The 20,188-nt window shown below is 43.2% G+C and overlaps 1 protein-coding gene across 1 annotated transcript in view; it reads right to left on the minus strand.

Annotated features, from left to right (window-relative positions):
• LOC115155048 (neurobeachin-like) overlaps positions 1-20,188 on the minus strand; it is a 161,732-nt gene that overhangs the window by 97,366 nt on the left and 44,178 nt on the right. The window contains exons 2-4 of the mRNA XM_029701843.1: positions 19,103-19,213; positions 6,449-6,569; positions 708-808 (exon numbers count right to left, since the gene is read on the minus strand). Coding sequence (XP_029557703.1) covers positions 708-808; positions 6,449-6,569; positions 19,103-19,213 — 333 coding nt within the window. The remainder of the gene's footprint in view (positions 1-707; positions 809-6,448; positions 6,570-19,102; positions 19,214-20,188) is intronic.

Here is a 20,188-nt window from a genome sequence, read left to right on the forward strand (position 1 = left end):
CCCTTCAACTTAGTCTCACCCAGCCCAGCTTCCCCACAGAGAGTCACGCAACCCAACCCAGCCCAACCCAGCCCAGCCCAACCCAACCCAACCCAGCCCAACCCAGCCCAACCCAACCTAACCCAACCCAGCCCAACCCAGCCCAGCCCAACCCAACCCAGCCCAGCCCAGCCACACCCAACACAGCACAGCCCAACCCAGCCCAGCCCAGCACAGCCCAACAGCCTCCCTCACCCTACCCCAGGTTAACTCACCCAGGTTAACTCACCCACCCTCCCCCAGGTTAACTCCCCCTCCCCCAGGTTAACTCCCCCTCCCCCAGGTTAACTCCCCCACCCTCCCTCACCCTCCCCCAGGTTAACTCCCCCTCCCCCAGGTTAACTCCTCCACACTCCCTCCCCATCCCCCAGGTTAACTCAGCCTCCCCCAGGTTAACTCACCCACCCTCCCCCAGGTTAACTCACCCACCCACCCTCCCCCACCCTCCCTCACCCTCCCCCTGGTTAACTCACCCTCCCTCACCCTCCCTCCCCCTCCCCCAGGTTAACTAACTCCTCCCCCAGGTTAACTCCCTCACCCTCCCCCAGGTTAACTCCCCCACCCTCCCTCCCCCAGGTTAACTCACCCTCCCTCACCCTCCCTCCCCCTCCCCCAGGTTAACTCCCCCAGGTTAACTCCCCCACCCTCCCTCCCCCAGGTTAACTCACCCAGATACCGTTGTCTCCCCTCAGCATACTGAAGAGAAGTTTCAGCTCCTTCACTGTTATACTGTAGCTGGCCATCACCCCCAGCATATCCACCAACAGATCTACGCACACAGAGGGAGAAAAAGTCAGGTCTAGTAATGTCTAATAATGTCTAGTCAGGTCTAGTCAGGTCTAGTCAGGTCTAGTAATGTCTAGTCAGGTCTAGTCAGGTCTAGAAATGTCTAGTAATGTCTAGTCAGGTCTAGTAATGTCTAGTCAGGTCTAGTAATGTTAGTAATGTCTAGTCAGGTCTAGTAATGTCTAGTAATGTCTAGTCAGGTCTAGTAATGTCTAGTAATGTCTAGTCAAGTCTAGTAATGTCTAGTCAGGTCTAGTAATGTCTAGTAATGTCTAGTCAGGTCTAGTAATGTCTAGTCAGGTCTGGTAATGTCTAGTAATGTCTAGTCAGGTCTAGTAATGTCTCCTCAGGTCTAGTAATGTCTAGTCAGGTCTAGTAATGTCTAGTCAGGTCTAGTAATGTCTAGTCAGGTCTAGTCAGGTCTAGTAATGTCTAGTCAGGTCTAGTAATGTCTAGTCAGGTCTAGTAATGTCTAGTCAGGTCTAGTAATGTCTAGTCAGGTCTAGAAATGTCTAGTAATGTCTAGTCAGGTCTAGTAATGTCTAGTAATGTCTAGTCAGGTCTAGTAATGTCTAGTAATGTCTAGTAATGTCTAGTAATGTCTAGTCAGGTCTAGTCAGGTCTAGTCAGGTCTAGTCAGGTCTAGTAATGTCTAGTAATGTCTAGAAATGTCTAGTCAGGTCTAGTAATGTCTAGTCAGGTCTAGTAATGTCTAGTCAGGTCTAGTAATGTCTAGTCAGGTCTAGTAATGTCTAGTCAGGTCTAGTAATGTCTAGTAATGTCTAGTAATGTCTAGTCAGGTCTAGTCATGTCTAGTAATGTCTAGTCAGGTCTAGTCAGGTCTAGTAATGTTAGTAATGTCTAGTCAGGTCTAGTAATGTCTAGTAATGTCTAGTCAGGTCTAGTAATGTCTAGTAATGTCTAGTCAAGTCTAGTAATGTCTAGTCAGGTCTAGTAATGTCTAGTAATGTCTAGTCAGGTCTAGTAATGTCTAGTAATGTCTAGTCAGGTCTAGTAATGTCTAGTCAGGTCTAGTAATGTCTCGTCAGGTCTAGTAATGTCTAGTCAGGTCTAGTAATGTCTAGTAATGTCTAGTCAGGTCTAGTAATGTCTAGTCAGGTCTAGTCAGGTCTAGTCAGGTCTAGTAATGTCTAGTCAGGTCTAGTAATGTCTAGTAATGTCTAGTAATGTCTAGTAATGTCTAGTCAGGTCTAGTAATGTCTAGTAATGTCTAGTCAGGTCTAGTCAGGTCTAGTAATGTCTAGTCATGTCTAGTCAGGTCAAGTCAGGTCTAGTAATGTCTAGTCATGTCTAGTCAGGTCAAGTCAGGTCTAGTAATGTCTAGTAATGTCTAGTAATGTCTAGTAATGTCTACTCAGGTCTAGTAATGTCTAGTCAGGTCTAGTAATGTCTAGTAATGTCTAGTAATGTCTAGTCAGGTCTAGCAATGTCTAGTCAGGTCTAGTAATGTCTAGTCAGGTCTAGTAATGTCTAGTCAGGTCTAGTCAGGTCTAGTCAGGTCTAGTCAGGTCTAGTAATGTCTAGTAATGTCTAGTAATGTCTAGTAATGTCTACTCAGGTCTAGTAATGTCTAGTCATGTCTAGTCATGTCTAGTCAGGTCTAGTCAGGTCTAGTAATGTTTAGTCATGTCTAGTCAGGTCAAGTAATGTCTAGTAATGTCTAGTCATGTCTAGTAATGTCTAGTCAGGTCTAGTCAGGTCTAGTAATGTCTAGTCAGGTCTAGTAATGTCGAGTAATGTCTAGTAATGTCTAGTAATGTCTAGTAATGTCTAGTCAGGTCTAGTCAGGTCTAGTCAGGTCTAGTCAGGTCTAGTCATGTCTAGTAATGTCTAGTCAGGTCTAGTCAGGTCTAGTCATGTCTAGTAATGTCTAGTCAGGTCTAGTAATGTCTAGTCAGGTCTAGTAATGTCTAGTAATGTCTAGTCAGGTCTAGTAATGTCTAGTCAGGTCTAGTAACGTCTAGTCAGGTCTAGTCAGGTCTAGTCAGGTCTAGTCAGGTCTAGTCAGGTCTAGTAATGTCTAGTCAGGTCTAGTAATGTCTAGTAATGTCTAGTAATGTCTAGTCAGGTCTAGTAATGTCTAGTCATGTCTAGTAATGTCTAGTAATGTCTACTCAGGTCTAGTCAGGTCTAGTCAGGTCTAGTAATGTCTAGTCAGGTCTAGTAATGTCTAGTAATGTCTAGTAATGTCTAGTAATGTCTAGTCAGGTCTAGTAATGTCTAGTAATGTCTAGTCAGGTCTAGTCAGGTCTAGTAATGTCTAGTCATGTCTAGTCAGGTCAAGTCAGGTCTAGTAATGTCTAGTCATGTCTAGTCAGGTCAAGTCAGGTCTAGTAATGTCTAGTCATGTCTAGTCAGGTCAAGTCAGGTCTAGTAATGTCTAGTAATGTCTAGTAATGTCTACTCAGGTCTAGTAATGTCTAGTCAGGTCTAGTAATGTCTAGTAATGTCTAGTAATGTCTAGTCAGGTCTAGTAATGTCTAGTCAGGTCTGGTAATGTCTGGTCAGGTCTAGTAATGTCTAGTCATGTCTAGTCAGGTCTAGTCAGGTCTAGTAATGTCTAGTAATGTCTAGTAATGTCTAGTAATGTCTACTCAGGTCTAGTAATGTCTAGTCATGTCTAGTCAGGTCTAGTCAGGTCTAGTCAGGTCTAGTAATGTCTAGTCATGTCTAGTCAGGTCAAGTAATGTCTAGTAATGTCTAGTCATGTCTAGTAATGTCTAGTCAGGTCTACTCAGGTCTAGTAATGTCTAGTCAGGTCTAGTAATGTCGAGTAATGTCTAGTAATGTCTAGTAATGTCTAGTCAGGTCTAGAAATGTCTAGTCAGGTCTAGTAATGTCTAGTCAGGTCTAGTCAGGTCTAGTCATGTCTAGTAATGTCTAGTCAGGTCTAGTCAGGTCTAGTCAGGTCTAGTAATGTCTAGTCAGGTCTAGTAATGTCAAGTCAGGTCTAGTAATGTCTAGTAATGTCTAGTCAGGTCTAGTAATGTCTAGTCAGGTCTAGTAATGTCTAGTCAGGTCTAGTCAGGTCTAGTAATGTCTAGTCAGGTCTAGTAATGTCTAGTAATGTCTAGTAATGTCTAGTAATGTCTAGTAATGTCTAGTCAGGTCTAGTCAGGTCTAGTCAGGTCTAGTAATGTCTAGTAATGTCTAGTAATGTCTAGTCAGGTCTAGTAATGTCTAGTCAGGTCTAGTAATGTCTAGTCAGGTCTAGTCAGGTCTAGTAATGTCTAGTCAGGTCTAGTAATGTCTAGTCAGGTCTAGTCAGGTCTAGTAATGTCTAGTCAGGTCTAGTCAGGTCTAGTCAGGTCTAGTAATGTCTACTCAGGTCTAGTCAGGTCTACTCATGTCTAGTCAGGTCTAGTCAGGTCTAGTAATGTCTAGTAATGTCTAGTCAAGTCTAGTCATGTCTAGTCAAGTCTAGTAATGTCTAGTAATGTCTAGTCAGGTCTAGTCAGGTCTAGTCAGGTCTAGTAATGTCTAGTCAGTTCTAGTAATGTCTAGTAATGTCTAGTAATGTCTAGTCAGGTCTAGTAATGTCTAGTAATGTCTAGTCAGGTCTAGTCAGGTCTAGTCAGGTCTAGTAATGTCTAGTCAGGTCTAGTCAGGTCTAGTCAGGTCTAGTAATGTCTAGTCAGGTCTAGTAATGTCTAGTAATGTCTAGTCAGGTCTAGTCAGGTCTAGTCAGGTCTAGTAATGTGTAGTCAGGTCTAGTAATGTCTAGTCAGGTCTAGTCAAGTCTAGTAATGTCTAGTCAGGTCTAGTAATGTCTAGTCAGGTCTAGTCAGGTCTAGTCAGGTCTAGTAATGTCTAGTCAGGTCTAGTCAGGTCTAGTCATGTCTAGTCAGGTCTAGTAATGTCTAGTCAGGTCTAGTAATGTCTAGTCAGGTCTAGTAATGTCTAGTAATGTCTAGTAATGTCTAGTAATGTCTAGTCAAGTCTAGTAATGTCTAGTCAGTTCTAGTAATGTCTAGTAATGTCTAGTCAGGTCTAGTCAGGTCTAGTCAGGTCTAGTCATGTCTAGTCATGTCTAGTCATGTCTAGTAATGTCTAGTCAGGTCTAGTAATGTCTAGTCAGGTCTAGTAATGTCTAGTCAGGTCTAGTATTGTCTAGTCAGGTCTAGTAATGTCTAGTCAGGTCTAGTAATGTTTAGTAATGTCTAGTATTGTCTAGTCAGGTCTAGTCAGGTCTAGTCAGGTCTAGTAATTTCTAGTCAGGTCTAGTAATGTCTAGTCAGGTCTAGTCAGGTCTAGTAATGTCTAGTCAGGTCTAGTAATGTCTAGTCAGGTCTAGTAATGTCTAGTCAGGTCTAGTCAGGTCTAGTAATGTCTAGTCAGGTCTAGTAATGTCTAGTCAGGTCTAGTCAGGTCTAGTAATGTCTAGTAATGTCTAGTAATGTCTAGTCAGGTCTAGTCAGGTCTAGTAATGTCTAGTAATGTCTAGTAATGTCTAGTCAGGTCTAGTAATGTCTAGTCAGTTCTAGTAATGTCTAGTCAGGTCTAGTAATGTCTAGTCAGGTCTAGTAATGTCTAGTCAGTTCTAGTAATGTCTAGTCAGTTCTAGTAATGTCTAGTCAGGTCTAGTAATGTCTAGTCAGGTCTAGTAATGTCTAGTAATGTCTAGTCAGGTCTAGTAATGTCTAGTAATGTCTAGTCAGGTCTAGTAATGTCTAGTCAGGTCTAGTCAGGTCTAGTCAGGTCTAGTCAGGTCTAGTAATGTCTAGTAATGTCTAGTAATGTCTAGTCATGTCTAGTCAGGTCTAGTCAGGTCTAGTCAGGTCTAGTAATGTCTAGTAATGTCTAGTAATGTCTAGTAATGTCTAGTCAGGTCTAGTAATGTCTAGTCAGGTCTAGTAATGTCTAGTCAGTTCTAGTAATGTCTAGTCAGGTCTAGTAATGTCTAGTCAGGTCTAGTAATGTCTAGTCAGTTCTAGTAATGTCTAGTCAGGTCTAGTAATGTCTAGTCAGGTCTAGTCAGGTCTAGTAATGTCTAGTAATGTCTAGTCAGGTCTAGTAATGTCTAGTAATGTCTAGTCAGGTCTAGTAATGTCTAGTCAGGTCTAGTCAGGTCTAGTCAGGTCTAGTCAGGTCTAGTAATGTCTAGTAATGTCTAGTAATGTCTAGTCAGGTCTAGTCAGGTCTAGTAATGTCTAGTAATGTCTAGTAATGTCTAGTCAGGTCTAGTCAGGTCTAGTCAGGTCTAGTAATGTCTAGTCAGGTCTAGTCAGGTCTAGTAATGTCTAGTCAGGTCTAGTAATGTCTAGTCAGGTCTAGTCAGGTCTAGTAATGTCTAGTAAGGTCTAGTCAGGTCTAGTCAGGTCTAGTAATGTCTAGTCAGGTCTAGTAATGTCTAGTCAGGTCTAGTAATGTCTAGTCAGGTCTAGTCAGGTCTAGTCAGGTCTAGTCAGGTCTAGTAATGTCTAGTCAGGTCTAGTAATGTCTAGTCGGGTCTAGTAATGTCTAGTCGGGTCTAGTCAGGTCTAGTCAGGTCTTGTCATGTATAGTAAGGTCTTGCTTGGAGGACAATTGACTAGTATATTCTATACCACTTTCTCTGTGTGTGTGTGTGTGTGTGCATGCGTGCGTGTTTGTGAGTACCTACCTGCGATCATGTCGTCCACAGAGCTCAGCTTGGACAGGACCTGTTGTATGAGGCCCACCTCTGTGCTGGTCTGAAGGTTCCTCACACTCTTCCTCAGGATGGCTGTGAACATGGACCACACCTGGTGATGCAACACAAACAGAACTGTTTCTGATCTAAAGGTCTCACTGCAGTATTCAATATTTGTAAGGGGATATTGTAATTTTGAGTACGTAGCATTCCTGGGATTGAAACTGGGATCCTCAGAGCAGTAGCTTGCACTCTAAGCTCTTCCTCTATCCCCCGCCACACTAGCAAGCCACCAGCCTACTAGATGGTAATATGCGCTGACGTTGCCCCTAGTGGGACAGTATTGAACTGAGCACGTGGACCTGGAGAAACGTCTAATACTGCAGAGGATCTGGTGTGACCTTGCTGCTTTTCAATCAACTACCTTTCATTGTCCGTCTCATACTGGGAATACTGGGAGTACTGGGAATACTGTTAAATCATTCATGGTTGATTAGAGTTGTTAAGTTCTGATAACTTTCCCAACATTTTTTATTTATTAAGGAACAAAACATTTATTGTAAAATAGTTCCACCGATTCCATGGCACATATAGGTTTGCAAAAGGGTCGGAAACCTTCTGGTAAATTTCCAGAATTTTTCCGGAAATTTTCCATGGGAAGTTAAGCCCGGGAATTTGAGGAATTTTGCTTAAATTCATCAACAAAAAAAAAACTTAGCTTATAACAGTGAACCTTTTTTTGTGGGATACACATAAGCTAATTCTATATCTTGTGGCATATTTTTGTTAAACTATCCACAATTCAATGGAATTGCAACCCTCTGCATGCACAGTGCATTCTTCCATCACATGTACAGCTGATTCTCAAGATCTTGCACACTAATGAGATGCTGTTGAGCCCACACTACTACACTGTCTGAGCCAAGGACTACATGCTTTCTGGTAAGTTCTGATTACAATACTGGGTGGGGTGAATATATTTTATATGACATACATGCTTTTTTGTTAACTAGTAAATAATTTCTAACTTGTTAGTTTTTGCTACCATTTTGGTTTTAGTTTGCTTGAGCCTGCTAACTGAGAAGTGTTAATTCACCTGTTTCCATACATGTTTCATTTTAAAACATTTATCTTACAAAGGAGTTGTTTTAATCTAACTGCTTAACTATTTATCTGTACATGGAATTGTATTTGGGATTTTTTACAATTTATTTTCTAATCTTTACAGGAAAATGCCACGGCACTACCTGATGTGTGGAGACATTTCACTGCAGCTAATGTAGAAGGAAAAGCTGTGTACAGTTGCAAATACTGTGCCAAATCACATGTGAAGAATGCAACAAATATGCAGAATCATCTGGCCAAGTGCATAAAGCTCCCTCAGCGCTCACAACAAGCAACCTCTGACAAAAGTCCCTCTACTTCTATTCGAGGTGAAAATGATGAATCAGACACCTTATCGAGAGCAACAGCTCATGGTCCTCCAGGAATCAGAAGTGTTTTTGACTCAATGGAGGAACGTAGTCAGAGAAATGCTGATGAATGTCTTGCTCGAGGTGTATATGCAAACTGGTTCACCTCTGATGTTCACAGGCAATGTGTATTGGAAGAGATTTCTGAATGTTCTTCGCCCAGCATACACCCCTCCAACCAGACATGCTTTATCTACTCATTTACTGGATGCAGAGTTCAACAGAGTTCAAGTGAAGGTCAAGCAAATCATAGAGAAAGCAGACTGTATTGCAATCATCTCTGATGGGTGGTCGAACATTCGAATAATTAACTACATCATCTCCACCCCTCAAGCAGTATTCTACAAGAGCACAAACACAAGGGACAACAGACACACCGGTCTCTACATTGCAGATGAGCTGAAGGCAGTCATCAATGACCTTGGACCACAGAATGTATTTTCACTGATGACAGACAATGCTGCGAACATGAAGACTCTGCTTGCAGATGTAAGAGAAGAAATCCGTACAGCCCTGGTCACTTCACTGTTGCTCCAAGCAGAGGAAACTGCAGTTCTGAAATACATCAAAAAGCGTGAAGACTTCTGCCTGAAGCCCACACACACCGCAGCCTTCATGTTCCGCAGTGTACATGTTGGACCCCAAGTATGCTGGCAAGAGCATCCTGTCTGGTGCAGAGATCAACAAGGCCTATGGTGTCATCACTACGGTGTCTTGCCACCTTGGCCTGGATGAGGTCAAGGTTCTTGGCAGTCTGGCGAAGTACACTTCCAAGCAAGGGCTTTGGGATGGAGATGCAATATGGCAGTCGTGCCAACATATCTCATCTGCCACCTGGTGGAAGGGACTTTGTGGACCTGAGGCTCTTTCCCCTGTTGCCTCCATCATCCTCCAAATCCCACCAACATCAGTCGCCTCAGAGCGCAACTGGTCCTTGTTTGCGAACACACACACACACACACACACACACACACACACACACACACACACACACACACACACACACACACACACACACACACACACACACACACACACACACACACACACACACACACACTGTCATGACTGTCCTGATCAGGTCAGGGTACAGGAGACCACCACCCTACAGATTATCTCCCAAACCCCCAACAGAGGAGGAGAGATCTAGGGGTCTGAAGATGTGGGGGTTTTATGACACCTCACGCCCATAATAAACCTTAGGCCACAGAGAAATTCCTTTGTCCTAACAATGGAGAACTGGCCTCAGAACATTAAACATGCAATAAAGGGACTTTGGAACAATGGTTTCCGTCAGCCACAGCGAAGGTCATGACGAGAGGTGGAATATTAAAATGTATGTAACTTTTGTATTGTTTTTAAAGGTTAAGAGATGACGTTATTATGAAAACATTGTACCTTTAAGAGTTTTCCCAGTATATGCCTGATGTTTCTACATTGTACGTTGTGTGGAAAATATCCAAATCAAACAGAATGTTTTGGTAAAGATGAAATGTGAAGTTAGTGTCTAAAAATGGATTTTTAGTCAAAATCTAGGCCTTGCCCTTTACTTGGTCCACCCAGAGAATTGCCCTAAAGGCGGTTACACCCACTTCTGACCCGAGGGTATAAGACAGGAGAGTGAAGAATTAACATAGAAGACTATTGACCCCAAGCTGCAGCCAAGGTCTAACAAAGTCGACAAACCCCAAAACGAAACACAAGGTTGAAGACAAAGAAATCTTTTTCTACACGAGCTACGGACGAGTAGCTGTGTCTAAGCGGGTGAATTCAAGCCGAACCACCCAGTCTCCACTCTCCATCAAATCGTGGTATCATCATCGTTCGAGTCCGACGCTGTGAGCTCTGAGCTACAGAGCTGTCTGTCCTCAGAAGACCCCTTTCAGATCAAGGGCGAGGGATCAGACCACTAAGCCAAGAAGGACACGGACATCGTGAGGACAACCAGAGAGTTGCGCCGGAGAGGTGCGTCATTGAGAAGCCTAAGCGACCCACCTGAGACCTCCAACACGTAATTACATCATTATATTCTGACCCATAAGAGCGGCAGTTTGGGGCAAGGCTAAGTTTTAAATAAGCATAACTGACAAATGAACCCAAATGTATATTTCTCTCGTGTACTTGCTTTGTTTCTCTCTCTTTTAAATCCCCATTTTGGGTAACACGCGCCATAGTGTGTTGGCCCGTTATACTAAGTCCTAATCAATAGCTAGACTGTGTTTTGTGTATGTGTATTTTTATCATCATTTTAGCTTGCTAGTAAATAAATAATCAACTAAGATTGGTGTGGTAAATTCATTAGTAAAGCCCGGGTCCGTGCAGATTCCCGGATTATGCGACGTTCAGATTATGAGACTGTAGAGGAAATTGATTAATTTAGCGACTGTTGTGAAATCGATATTCTGATATCCTTTGAGTTAATTTGGGAAATAGAAACTCAATCAAAACAATGTTCCCATGGTGCCCCAGGTTAATGAGTTAATAATTGCTTGATTCATTGCTTAATTCATTTAATCACGCAATTATAAACCGTTAATCATTCGATGAGCAACAGTCGTCACATTAACTAATACAACGTCACGACAACACACACACACACACACACACACACACACACACACACACACCAAAGCACGCAACAGGCTGACCAATACACGGGTTGAAAAATTGGTGGCCATCTGGGTAAATTTGAGGCTTTTTGAGCCTGACAACGAGCCATCCTCAACAAGGTTGGAAAGTGACAGTGAAGACGAGGCCTCAGAGTCTGATGTTCAAGAGGTGGACATTGAGGAGGTCCAGGGAGAAGACATGGAAGCCTGAGAGGGAGACAACCAAAGCTTTAGTTTCTAGACTATCATTTTACAGATGTATGTTGAAAATGTTTTTGGGAGATGCGATGGATCATTGGGGATCATTCAATATTCCCTTTCTTTTGTTGTTCAGTGAAATCATCCCATGTGAAGAGTCAACTAATTTAATTAAAGTTCAATTCGTAACTGTCACGGGCGTCGTAAGGAGTGGACCAAAATGCAGCGGATATATTGATCATCTTCTTTACTTTATTAAAGAGAAGACACTTAAACAAAATAACGACGATAACAGTCCACTAAGGTGCACAGACTATACTAGGAACAACCACCCACAAACACAAGTGAAAAACAAACACACTTAAATATGGCCTCCAATTAGAGACAACGACAACCAGCTGCCTCTAATTGGAGGTCATTGAAAAACACAACATAGAAATAGAAAACTAGAATAAACATAGAAATAGAAAATATAGAACATAAATCAAAAACCCCGATACACACAAAACAAACACCCCCTGCCACACCCTGATTGAGACAACTGACAACTGACAACTGACAACTGGATTGTGTATGTGTGCCATTCAGAGGGTGAATGGGCAAGACAAAAGATTTAAGTGCCTTTTATATGGGGTATGGTAGTAGGTGCAAGGCTCACCGGTTTGAGTGTGTCAAGAACTGCAGCGCTGCTGGGTTTTTCACACTCAACAGTTTCCTGTCTGTATCAAGAACTTCCTAGCTCCCCAGTAAAACTGAGCAATCTGAGGAGAAGGGCCTTGTTCAGCGAGGTGACCAGGAACCTGATGGTCACTCTGACAGAGCTCCAGAGTTCCTCTGTGGAGATGGGAGAACCTTCCAGAAGGACAACAATCTCTGCAGCACTCCACCAATCAGGCTTTTACGGTAGAGTGGCCAGACGGAAGCCACTCCTCAGTAAAAGGCACATGACAGCCCACTTGGAGTTTGCCAAAAGGCACCTAAAGACTGTCAGACCATGGGAAACAAGATTCTCTGGTCTGATGAAACCAAGATTGAACTCCTTGGCCTTAGTGCCAAGCGTCACGTCTGGAGGAAACCTGGCACCATCCCTACGGTGAAGCATGATAGTGGCAGCATCATGCTGTGGGGATGTGGGGATGTTTTTCAGCTGCAGGGACTGGGAGACTAGTCAGGATCGAGGGAAAGATGAAAGGAAAAAAGTACAGAGAGATCCTTGATGAAAACCTGCTCCAGAGCGCTCAGGACCTCAAACTGGGGTGAAGGTTCACATTCAAACAGGACAACGACCCTAAGCACACAACGCAGGAGTGACTTCAGGACAAGTCTCTTAATGTCCTTGAGTGGCCCAGCCACCAGAGCCCGGACTTGAACCCGACTGAACTTCTCTGGAAAGACCTGAAAATAGCTGTGCAGCGACGCTCCACATCCAACCTGACTGAGCTTGTGAGGATCTGCAAAGAAGAATGGGAGTAACTCCCCAAATACAGGCGTGCTTTTACCATCATACCCAAGAAGAAAGTGCAAATCAATCCCAGAACTACAGCAAAGGACCTTGTGAAGATACTGGAGGAAATGGGTACAAAAGTATCTATACCACAGTAAAACGAGTCCTAAATCGACATAACCTGAAAGGCCGCTCAGCAAGGAAGAAGCCACTGCTCCAAAACCACCATAAAAAAACAGACTACGGTTTGCAACTGCACATGGGGACAAAGATTGTACTTTTTGGAGAATTGTCCTCTGGTCTGATGAAACAAAAATAGAACTGTTTGGCCATAATGACCATTGTTATGTTTGGAGGAAAAAGGGGGAGGCTTGCAAGCCGAAGAACACCATCCTAACCGTGAAGCACGGGGCTGGCAGCGTCAGGTTGTGGGGGTGCTTCGCTGCAGGAGGGATTGGTGCACTTCACAAAATATATGTCATCATGAGGGAGGAAAATGATGTGGATATATTGAAGCAACATCTCAAGACATCAGTCAGGAAGTTAAAGCTTGGTCACAAATGGGTCTTCCAAATGGACAATGACCCCAAGCATACTTCCAAAGTTGTGGCAAAATGGCTTAAGGACAACAAAGTCAAGATATTGGAGTGGCCATCACAAAGCCCTGACCACAATCCTATAGAACATTTGTGGGCAGAACTGAAAAAGCATGTGAGAGCAAGGAGGCCTACAAACCGGACTCAGTTAAACCAGCACTGTCAGGAGGTGTGGGCCAAAATTCACCCAACTTATTGTGGGAAGCTTGTGGAAGGCTACCTGAAACGTTTGACCCAAGTTAAACAATTTAAAGGCAATGCTACCAAATACTAATTGAGTGTATGTAAACTTCTGACCCACTGGAAATGTGATGAAATAAATTAAATCTCAAATAAATCATTCTCTCTACTATTATTCTGACATGTCACATTCTTAAAATAAAGTGGTGATCCTAACTGACCGAAGACAGGGAATTTTTACTACGATTAAATGTCAGGAATTGTGAAAAACTGAGTTTAAATGTATTTGGCTAAGGTGTATGTAAACTTCCGACTTCAACAGTATATCTTGGGCAGTATAAACTAACAACAGGAATTCCAAACTAGGGGTGTTTAAATATTTAAAACACATTTGGGATCATTAACGTTTAGGAAAAATCCTTAACATTTTGTAGTTTTTTTTCCAAAACTAAAATCACAGTGCAGTCATCACTAACAGCCATGATTATCATCATCATGGTAAAAAAAAAAAAAAAATCAAATAACTAACGTAACAACAGTGGAGGTAGGATGAAATGTGCATCTTTAAAATTATTTGCATCGGCACAGACAAAGTATTGCACACGTCATCAACAGAAAAATGGCAGAGAGTGAGACAGGGAAGCAACAGCAACGTAGTCCTGTATGTTACATTTACATTTTAGTCATTCTTATCCAGTGCGACTTACAGTAGTGAATGCATACATATCATGCATTTAATTTCACTTCATGCATTTTTTTGTACTGGCCCCCCGTGGGAATCGAACCCACAACCCTGGCGTTGCACACACCATGCTGGCGTTGCAAACACCGTGCCCTACCAACTGAGCCACAGGGAAGACCTGTGACGTTAGGTTCTTATTTTTCAGAGTAAATAACTCACGGACACTAGAGAAGCTTTAACCAAGTTTAATTCTTCCCAAAGGTTCTGTACAGCTGTAATTCAGACATCCCAACAGTTCTCCCATCACAGGTATATATATCCCCCTTAACCTCTTCGCTATAGGGGGCAGTATTTTCACGGCCGGATGAAAAACGTACCCAAATTAAACTGGTTACTACTCTGGCCCAGAAACTAGAATATTCATATTATTAGTAGATTTGGATAGAAAACACTCTGAAGTTTCTAAAACTGTTTGAATGATGTCTGAGTATAACAGAACTCATGTGGCAGGCAAAAACCTGAGAAAAATCCAACCAGGAAGTGGAAAGTCTGAGAATTGTAGTTCTTCTTTTGAATCTCTATCGAAACTACAATGTCTGTGGGGTCACGTTGCACTTCCTAAGGCTTCCATTGGCTGTCAACAGCCTTCAGAAAGTAATTTCAGCATTCTCCTGTCACTGGGAAAAGAATAGTAGCTCAGTCAATCAGTGGACTGCCTGGGGACAAAGGGATTGAGGATGCGCGATCCCGCGAGCACGCCGTTCCTTCTTTTTCTTCTTGAATGAATATGCTATTGTCCGGTTGGAATATTATCGCATTTTTACGTTAAAAATACCATAAAGATTGATTTTAAACAATGTTTGACATGCTTCTAAGAACGGTAATGGAACATTTAGACTTTTCGTCTCTGGTACCGCGCTCGCGCGTTATGCCTTTGGATAGTGCTCTGTATGCACAAACAAAACAGAGGTATTTGGACATAAATATGGATTATTTCGAACAAAAACAACATTTATTGTGGAAGTAGCAGTCCTGGGAGTGCATTCTGACGAAGATCAGCAAAGGTAAGAGAATATTTATAATACTAAATCTGAGTTTAGGTGACCCCGAACTTGGCGGGTGTCTGTATAGCTTGCTGTGATGGCAAGCTATATACTCAGAATTTTGAAAAATGTGCTTTCTCCGTAAAGCTATTTTAAAATCTGACACAGCGGTTGCATCCAGGAGTAGTCTATCTATCATTCTTTAAATAATTGTTATATATTTTGTCATCGTTTATGATGAGTATTTTTGTAAATTGATGTGCACATTCACCGGGGTTTTGGTGGGAATACATTTTCTGAACATCACGCGCCAATGTAAAATGCTGTTTTTGGATATAAATATGAACTTTATCGAACAAAACATACATGTATTGTGTAACATGATGTCCTAGGAGTGTCATCTGATGAAGATCGTCAAAGGTCAGTGCTTCATTTAGCTGTGTTTTTGTTTTTTTTGTGACACATATACTTGCTTGGAAAATGGCTGTGTGGTTATTTTTGTCTATGTACTCTCCTAACATAATCTAATGTTTTGCTTTCGCTGTAAAGCCTTTTTGAAATCGGACAATGTGGTTAGATTAAGGAGAAGTGTATCTTTAAAATGGTGTAAAATATTAGATTTTTGATGTTTTGTATTTCGCGCCCTGCTGTTCCATTGGATGTTGGCTAGACGTTCCGCTACGGAACGGCTATAACCAACATTAAGACACTCCTCCTTCTCTCCAATCCTTCTTACATGTTATGGTTCTACAGGAAAAGAGTAAAGAGGGTAACATAAACACTTATTACTCCCTTCAGGGGGATCTGACCTCACCTCCTGACCTCAACCCCTCCTTCACCTAATCCACAGATGTCCATCTGTCTCCCCTATATCAACACATTGCTCTCCTCCCATCCACCCAACACATTCCAAATCCACCTGTCTCCCCTATATCAACACATTGCTCTCCTCCAATCCACCCAACACATTCCAAATCCACCTGTCTCCCCTATATCAACACGTTGCTCTCCTCCCATCCACCCAACACATTCCAAATCCACCTGTCTCCCCTATATCAACACGTTACTCTCCTCCCGGTCCACCCAACACATTCCAAATCCACCTGTCTCCCCTATATCAACACATTGCTCTCCTCCCATCCACCCAACACATTCCAAATCCACCTGTCTCCCCTATATCAACACGTTGCTCTCCTCCCATCCACCCAACACATTCCAAATCCACCTGTCTCCCCTATATCAACACGTTACTCTCCTCCCGGTCCACCCAACACATTCCAAATCCACCTGTCTCCCCTATATCAACACATTGCTCTCCTCCCGGTCCACCCAACACATTCCAAATCCACCTGTCTCCCCTATATCAACACATTGCTCTCCTCCCATCCACCCAACACATTCCAAATCCACCTGTCTCCCCTATATCAACACATTGCTCTCCTCCCATCCACCCAACACATTCCAAATCCACCTGTCTCCCCTATATCAACACGTTACTCTCCTCCCGGTCTGTCTTTCTACAGAGAACCATTAACTTTTGACATAAAACCCAGTCTCTTTCACTCCTTATATTCTATGCTTCTTTATCATTTATTTCATATCTCAATGTTCAAAATGTCGAATCCAACAATGTTAATACTTTGACAAGTTAATAAATGAGAAGGTGAAACGCAAAATATTGCAAGGTGGTGAGCTACATTGGCAGGTGCAGTGCTGGAAGGGAGGCACCGTGAGACCCAACCCGTTCGCTAGCAGCTGATTACAGAAAATGATTGCAGTTGATATGCAGCAGTTGTCAAAGGTAGATGATGTCAGCTTCAATACCCTATATAATAATATCTAGAACCAGACTGCAAGATGCCAAGTTGAAAAAAACGTGATGGTCCTGGTGGACAAAGTTCTCAAAAACGGTCAGATGAGCTGGTAGGTAGCCAGGACAGCCATAGATTGAACTGTTGTCTCTGGTAAGTAGCCAGGTCAGCCATAGATTGAACTGTTCTGTCTGGTAAATAGCCAGGACAGCCATAGATTGAACTGTTCTGTCTGGTAAGTAGCCAGGACAGCCATAAATTGAACTGCATTGACCCCTAAGGGTCAGACAGAGGACCACATCTGAATTGCCAATTCATGTCATTTTAAAGATTTTTTAAATGATAAAACATTTGCATTTTAAACCTTGTCGGTGATCAGGCATACCACTGTTGTGTCATTGGCAAATTGAATGATGGTGTTAGAGTTATGCTAGGCCACGCAGTCGTGGCTGAACAGGGAATACAGGAGGGGGCTGAGCACGCATCCCCTGAGGTGTTGAGGATCAGTGTGGCGGATATGTTGTTCCCTATCCTTACCACCTGGGGCGGCCCGTCAGGAAGTCCAGAAACCAGTTGCTGAGGGCGGTGTTTAGTCCCAGGGTGCTTAGCTTAGTGTTGAGCTTTGTGGGCACTATGGTTTTGAACACTGAGCTGTAGTCAATAAACAGCATTCTCAAACAGGTGTTTTTTTTGTCCAGATGGGAAAGGGCAGTGTGGAGTGCGATTGAGATTGCGTCATCGGTGGATCTGTTGGGGCGGTACGCAAATTGGAGTGGGTCTAAGGTTTTCTAGGATTATGGTGCTGATGTTGATGTGAGCCATGACCAGCGTTTCAAAGCACTTCATGGCTACCGACTTGAATGCTACATGGAGGTAGTCATTTAGGCAGGTTACTATGGTGGTCTGCTTGAAACATGTAGGTATTACAGACTCGGTCTGGGAGAGGTTGAAAATGTCAGCAAAGACACTTGCCAGTTGGTCCACACATACTCTGAGTACTCGCCCTGGTAATCCATCTGGCCCCGCGGCCATGTGAAAAGTTGACCTGTTTAAGGTCTTGCTCACATCGGCTACAGAGAGCCTGATCACACAGTCGTCAAGAACAGCTGGTGATCTCATGCATGCCTCAGTGTTGCTTGCCACGAAGCAAGAATAAAAGCAATTTAGCTCATCAGGTAGGCTCGCGTCACTGGGCACCTCTCGGCTGGGTTTCCCTTTTGTAGTCAGTAATAGTTTGCTAGCCCTGCCACATCCGACGAGCGTCAGAGCCAGTGTAGTAGGATTCAATCTTAGTCCTGTATTGACACTTTGCCTGTTTGATGGTTCATCTGAGGGCATAGCGAGATTTCTTATAAGTGTCCGTATTAGGGTCCCGCTCCTTGAAAGTGGTAGCTCTAACCTTGTGCAGATGTTTCCTGTAATCCATGGCTTCTGGTTGGGATATGTACGTATGGTCAATGTGGGGATAACATTGTCAATGCACTTATTGATGAAGCCGGTGACTGAAGTGGTATACTCCTCAATGCCATTGGATGAATCCTGGAACATATTCCAGTCTGTGCTAGCAAAACAGTCCTGTAGTGTGGCATCCGCATCATCTGATCACTTCCGTATTGACCGAGTCAATGGTACTTCCTGCTTTAGTTTGTGCTTGTAGGCAGGAACCAAGAGGATATAATTATGGTCATATTTGCCAAATGGAGGGCAGGGGAGAGTTTTGTATACATCTCTGTGTGTGGAGTAAAGGTGGTCGAGAGTTTTTTTTTCTGGTTGCACGTGACATGCTGGTAGAAATTAGGTACAACTATTTCAATTTGCCTGTATTAAAGTCCCCGGCCACTACGATCACCGCTTCCTTCTACAGATCATTGAGTCTGGTCTTAGTGGTGGTAAATAGATGGCTACGAATAATATAGATGAGAACTCTCTTGGTAGATAGTGTGGTCTATAGCTTATCATGAGGTACTCTACCTCAGGTGAGCAATACCTCTAGACTTGTTTAATATTACACATCGTGCAGTTATTGAGAAATAGAAACACGCCCCTCATCTTACCGAAAGTAGCTGCTCTGTTCTGCCAATGAAAACCCAGCCAGCTCTATATTATCCGTGTCGTTGTTCAGCCACGACTTGGTGAAACATAAGACATTACAGCTGTCAATGTCCCGTTGGTAGGATAGTCTCGACAGTAGATCATCCAGTTTATTCTCCAGTGATTGACCAATACAACCGATGGTAGTGGTGATTTACTCACTCGCCTACGAATCCTCACAAGGCACCCTAATCTTCTCTCTTTGTATCTCCGTCTTTTCTTCACAGTAATGACAGGGATTTGGGCCTGGTCGCCGGAGAGCAGTATATCCTTTGCGTCGGATTCATTAAAGAAAAAAATCTTTGTCCAGTTCGAGGTGAGTAACCGCTGTTCTGATTTCCAGAAGCTCTTTTTGGTCATAAGAGACGGTAGCAGCAACATTATGTACAAAATGAGTTACAAACAATGTGAAAAAACACACAATAACACAGTTGGATAGGAGCCCGTAAAACGGCAGACATCCCCTCCGGTGCCATTATATATATATAGAATATACTGTAATAATATAGTATTTCTTACCTCAGCCTGGCAGGTGACTTCGCAGTGAGACAGCAGGTCCACCATACAGCCTATACTCTCACTGTCCTGAATGATGAAGTTCATCTCTAGGTCAAACTCACCCCCCACCAGCTGGAGAGAGACAGAGAGAGAGAAAGAGAGAGAGAGAGAGAGAGAGAGGGAGGGAGGGAGGGAAGAAAAGGGAAATCATTATTTTGTGAAGTGTTTAAACTCTTAGGCGGAGGAGAGTAGAACTGGGGTTTGTGTCCCAAACCATTTCCTAGTACTTTTCCATATGGGCCCTGCTCAAAAGTAGTGCACTATGTAGACAATAGGGTGCCATTTGGGACGAAGTATCTGATAGATGGAAATTACTATTTGAAGAGCCCTCCTAATGCTGCAGGCCACAGAGTCTCTCTCTCTCTCCCTCCCTCCCTGTGTGGATAAGACACATCAACTCTCAAAACAGAACAGGCAGAAAATGTGCCCCCTCGATAGCCTCCTAAAAAAAACACACAGAGAGAGAGAGAGAGAGAGAGAGAGAGAAACAGAGCTCTGCTTTCAATTCTGCAGAAGCTTCCCCACAGAAGAAGAACAATGGACATATGACTACTGGAACTTGTCCCTGTCTTGTTTATAACTCAGTGGTTCTCAAACCTCTCCCCTGAGATCCCCAGATGTTTTACAATTGTGTTGTAGCCCTGAACTAGTTTACTGATTCGCCTAATCAAGGGCTTGATGATACATGGAAAGGCTGGAGTTCCCCAAGGAGAGGTGTGAAAACCCTTGGTTTAAACATTCAGGTCAGTCCAGAAATAGGACATGGTGCTAAAGCACACTGACACACACACATTTACAGTTCTGGAAACGGTGGTCATGGTAACCTAATCAAGCAATTAAAACCTATTTGTCTGAGCATGACAGAGAAAAAGATGTACATATGACACAGAGAGAGAGACAGAGAGAGAGAGACAGAGAGAGAGACACAGAGAGAGACGCAGAGAGAGAGACAGAGAGAGACAGAGAGAGAGACAGAGAGAGAGACACAGAGAGAGACGCAGAGAGAGAGACAGAGAGAGACACAGAGACAGACAGAGACAGAGACAA

The sequence above is a fragment of the Salmo trutta genome, chromosome 19 (genome assembly GCF_901001165.1).
Source record: "Salmo trutta chromosome 19, fSalTru1.1, whole genome shotgun sequence".
Taxonomy (NCBI): domain Eukaryota; kingdom Metazoa; phylum Chordata; class Actinopteri; order Salmoniformes; family Salmonidae; genus Salmo; species Salmo trutta.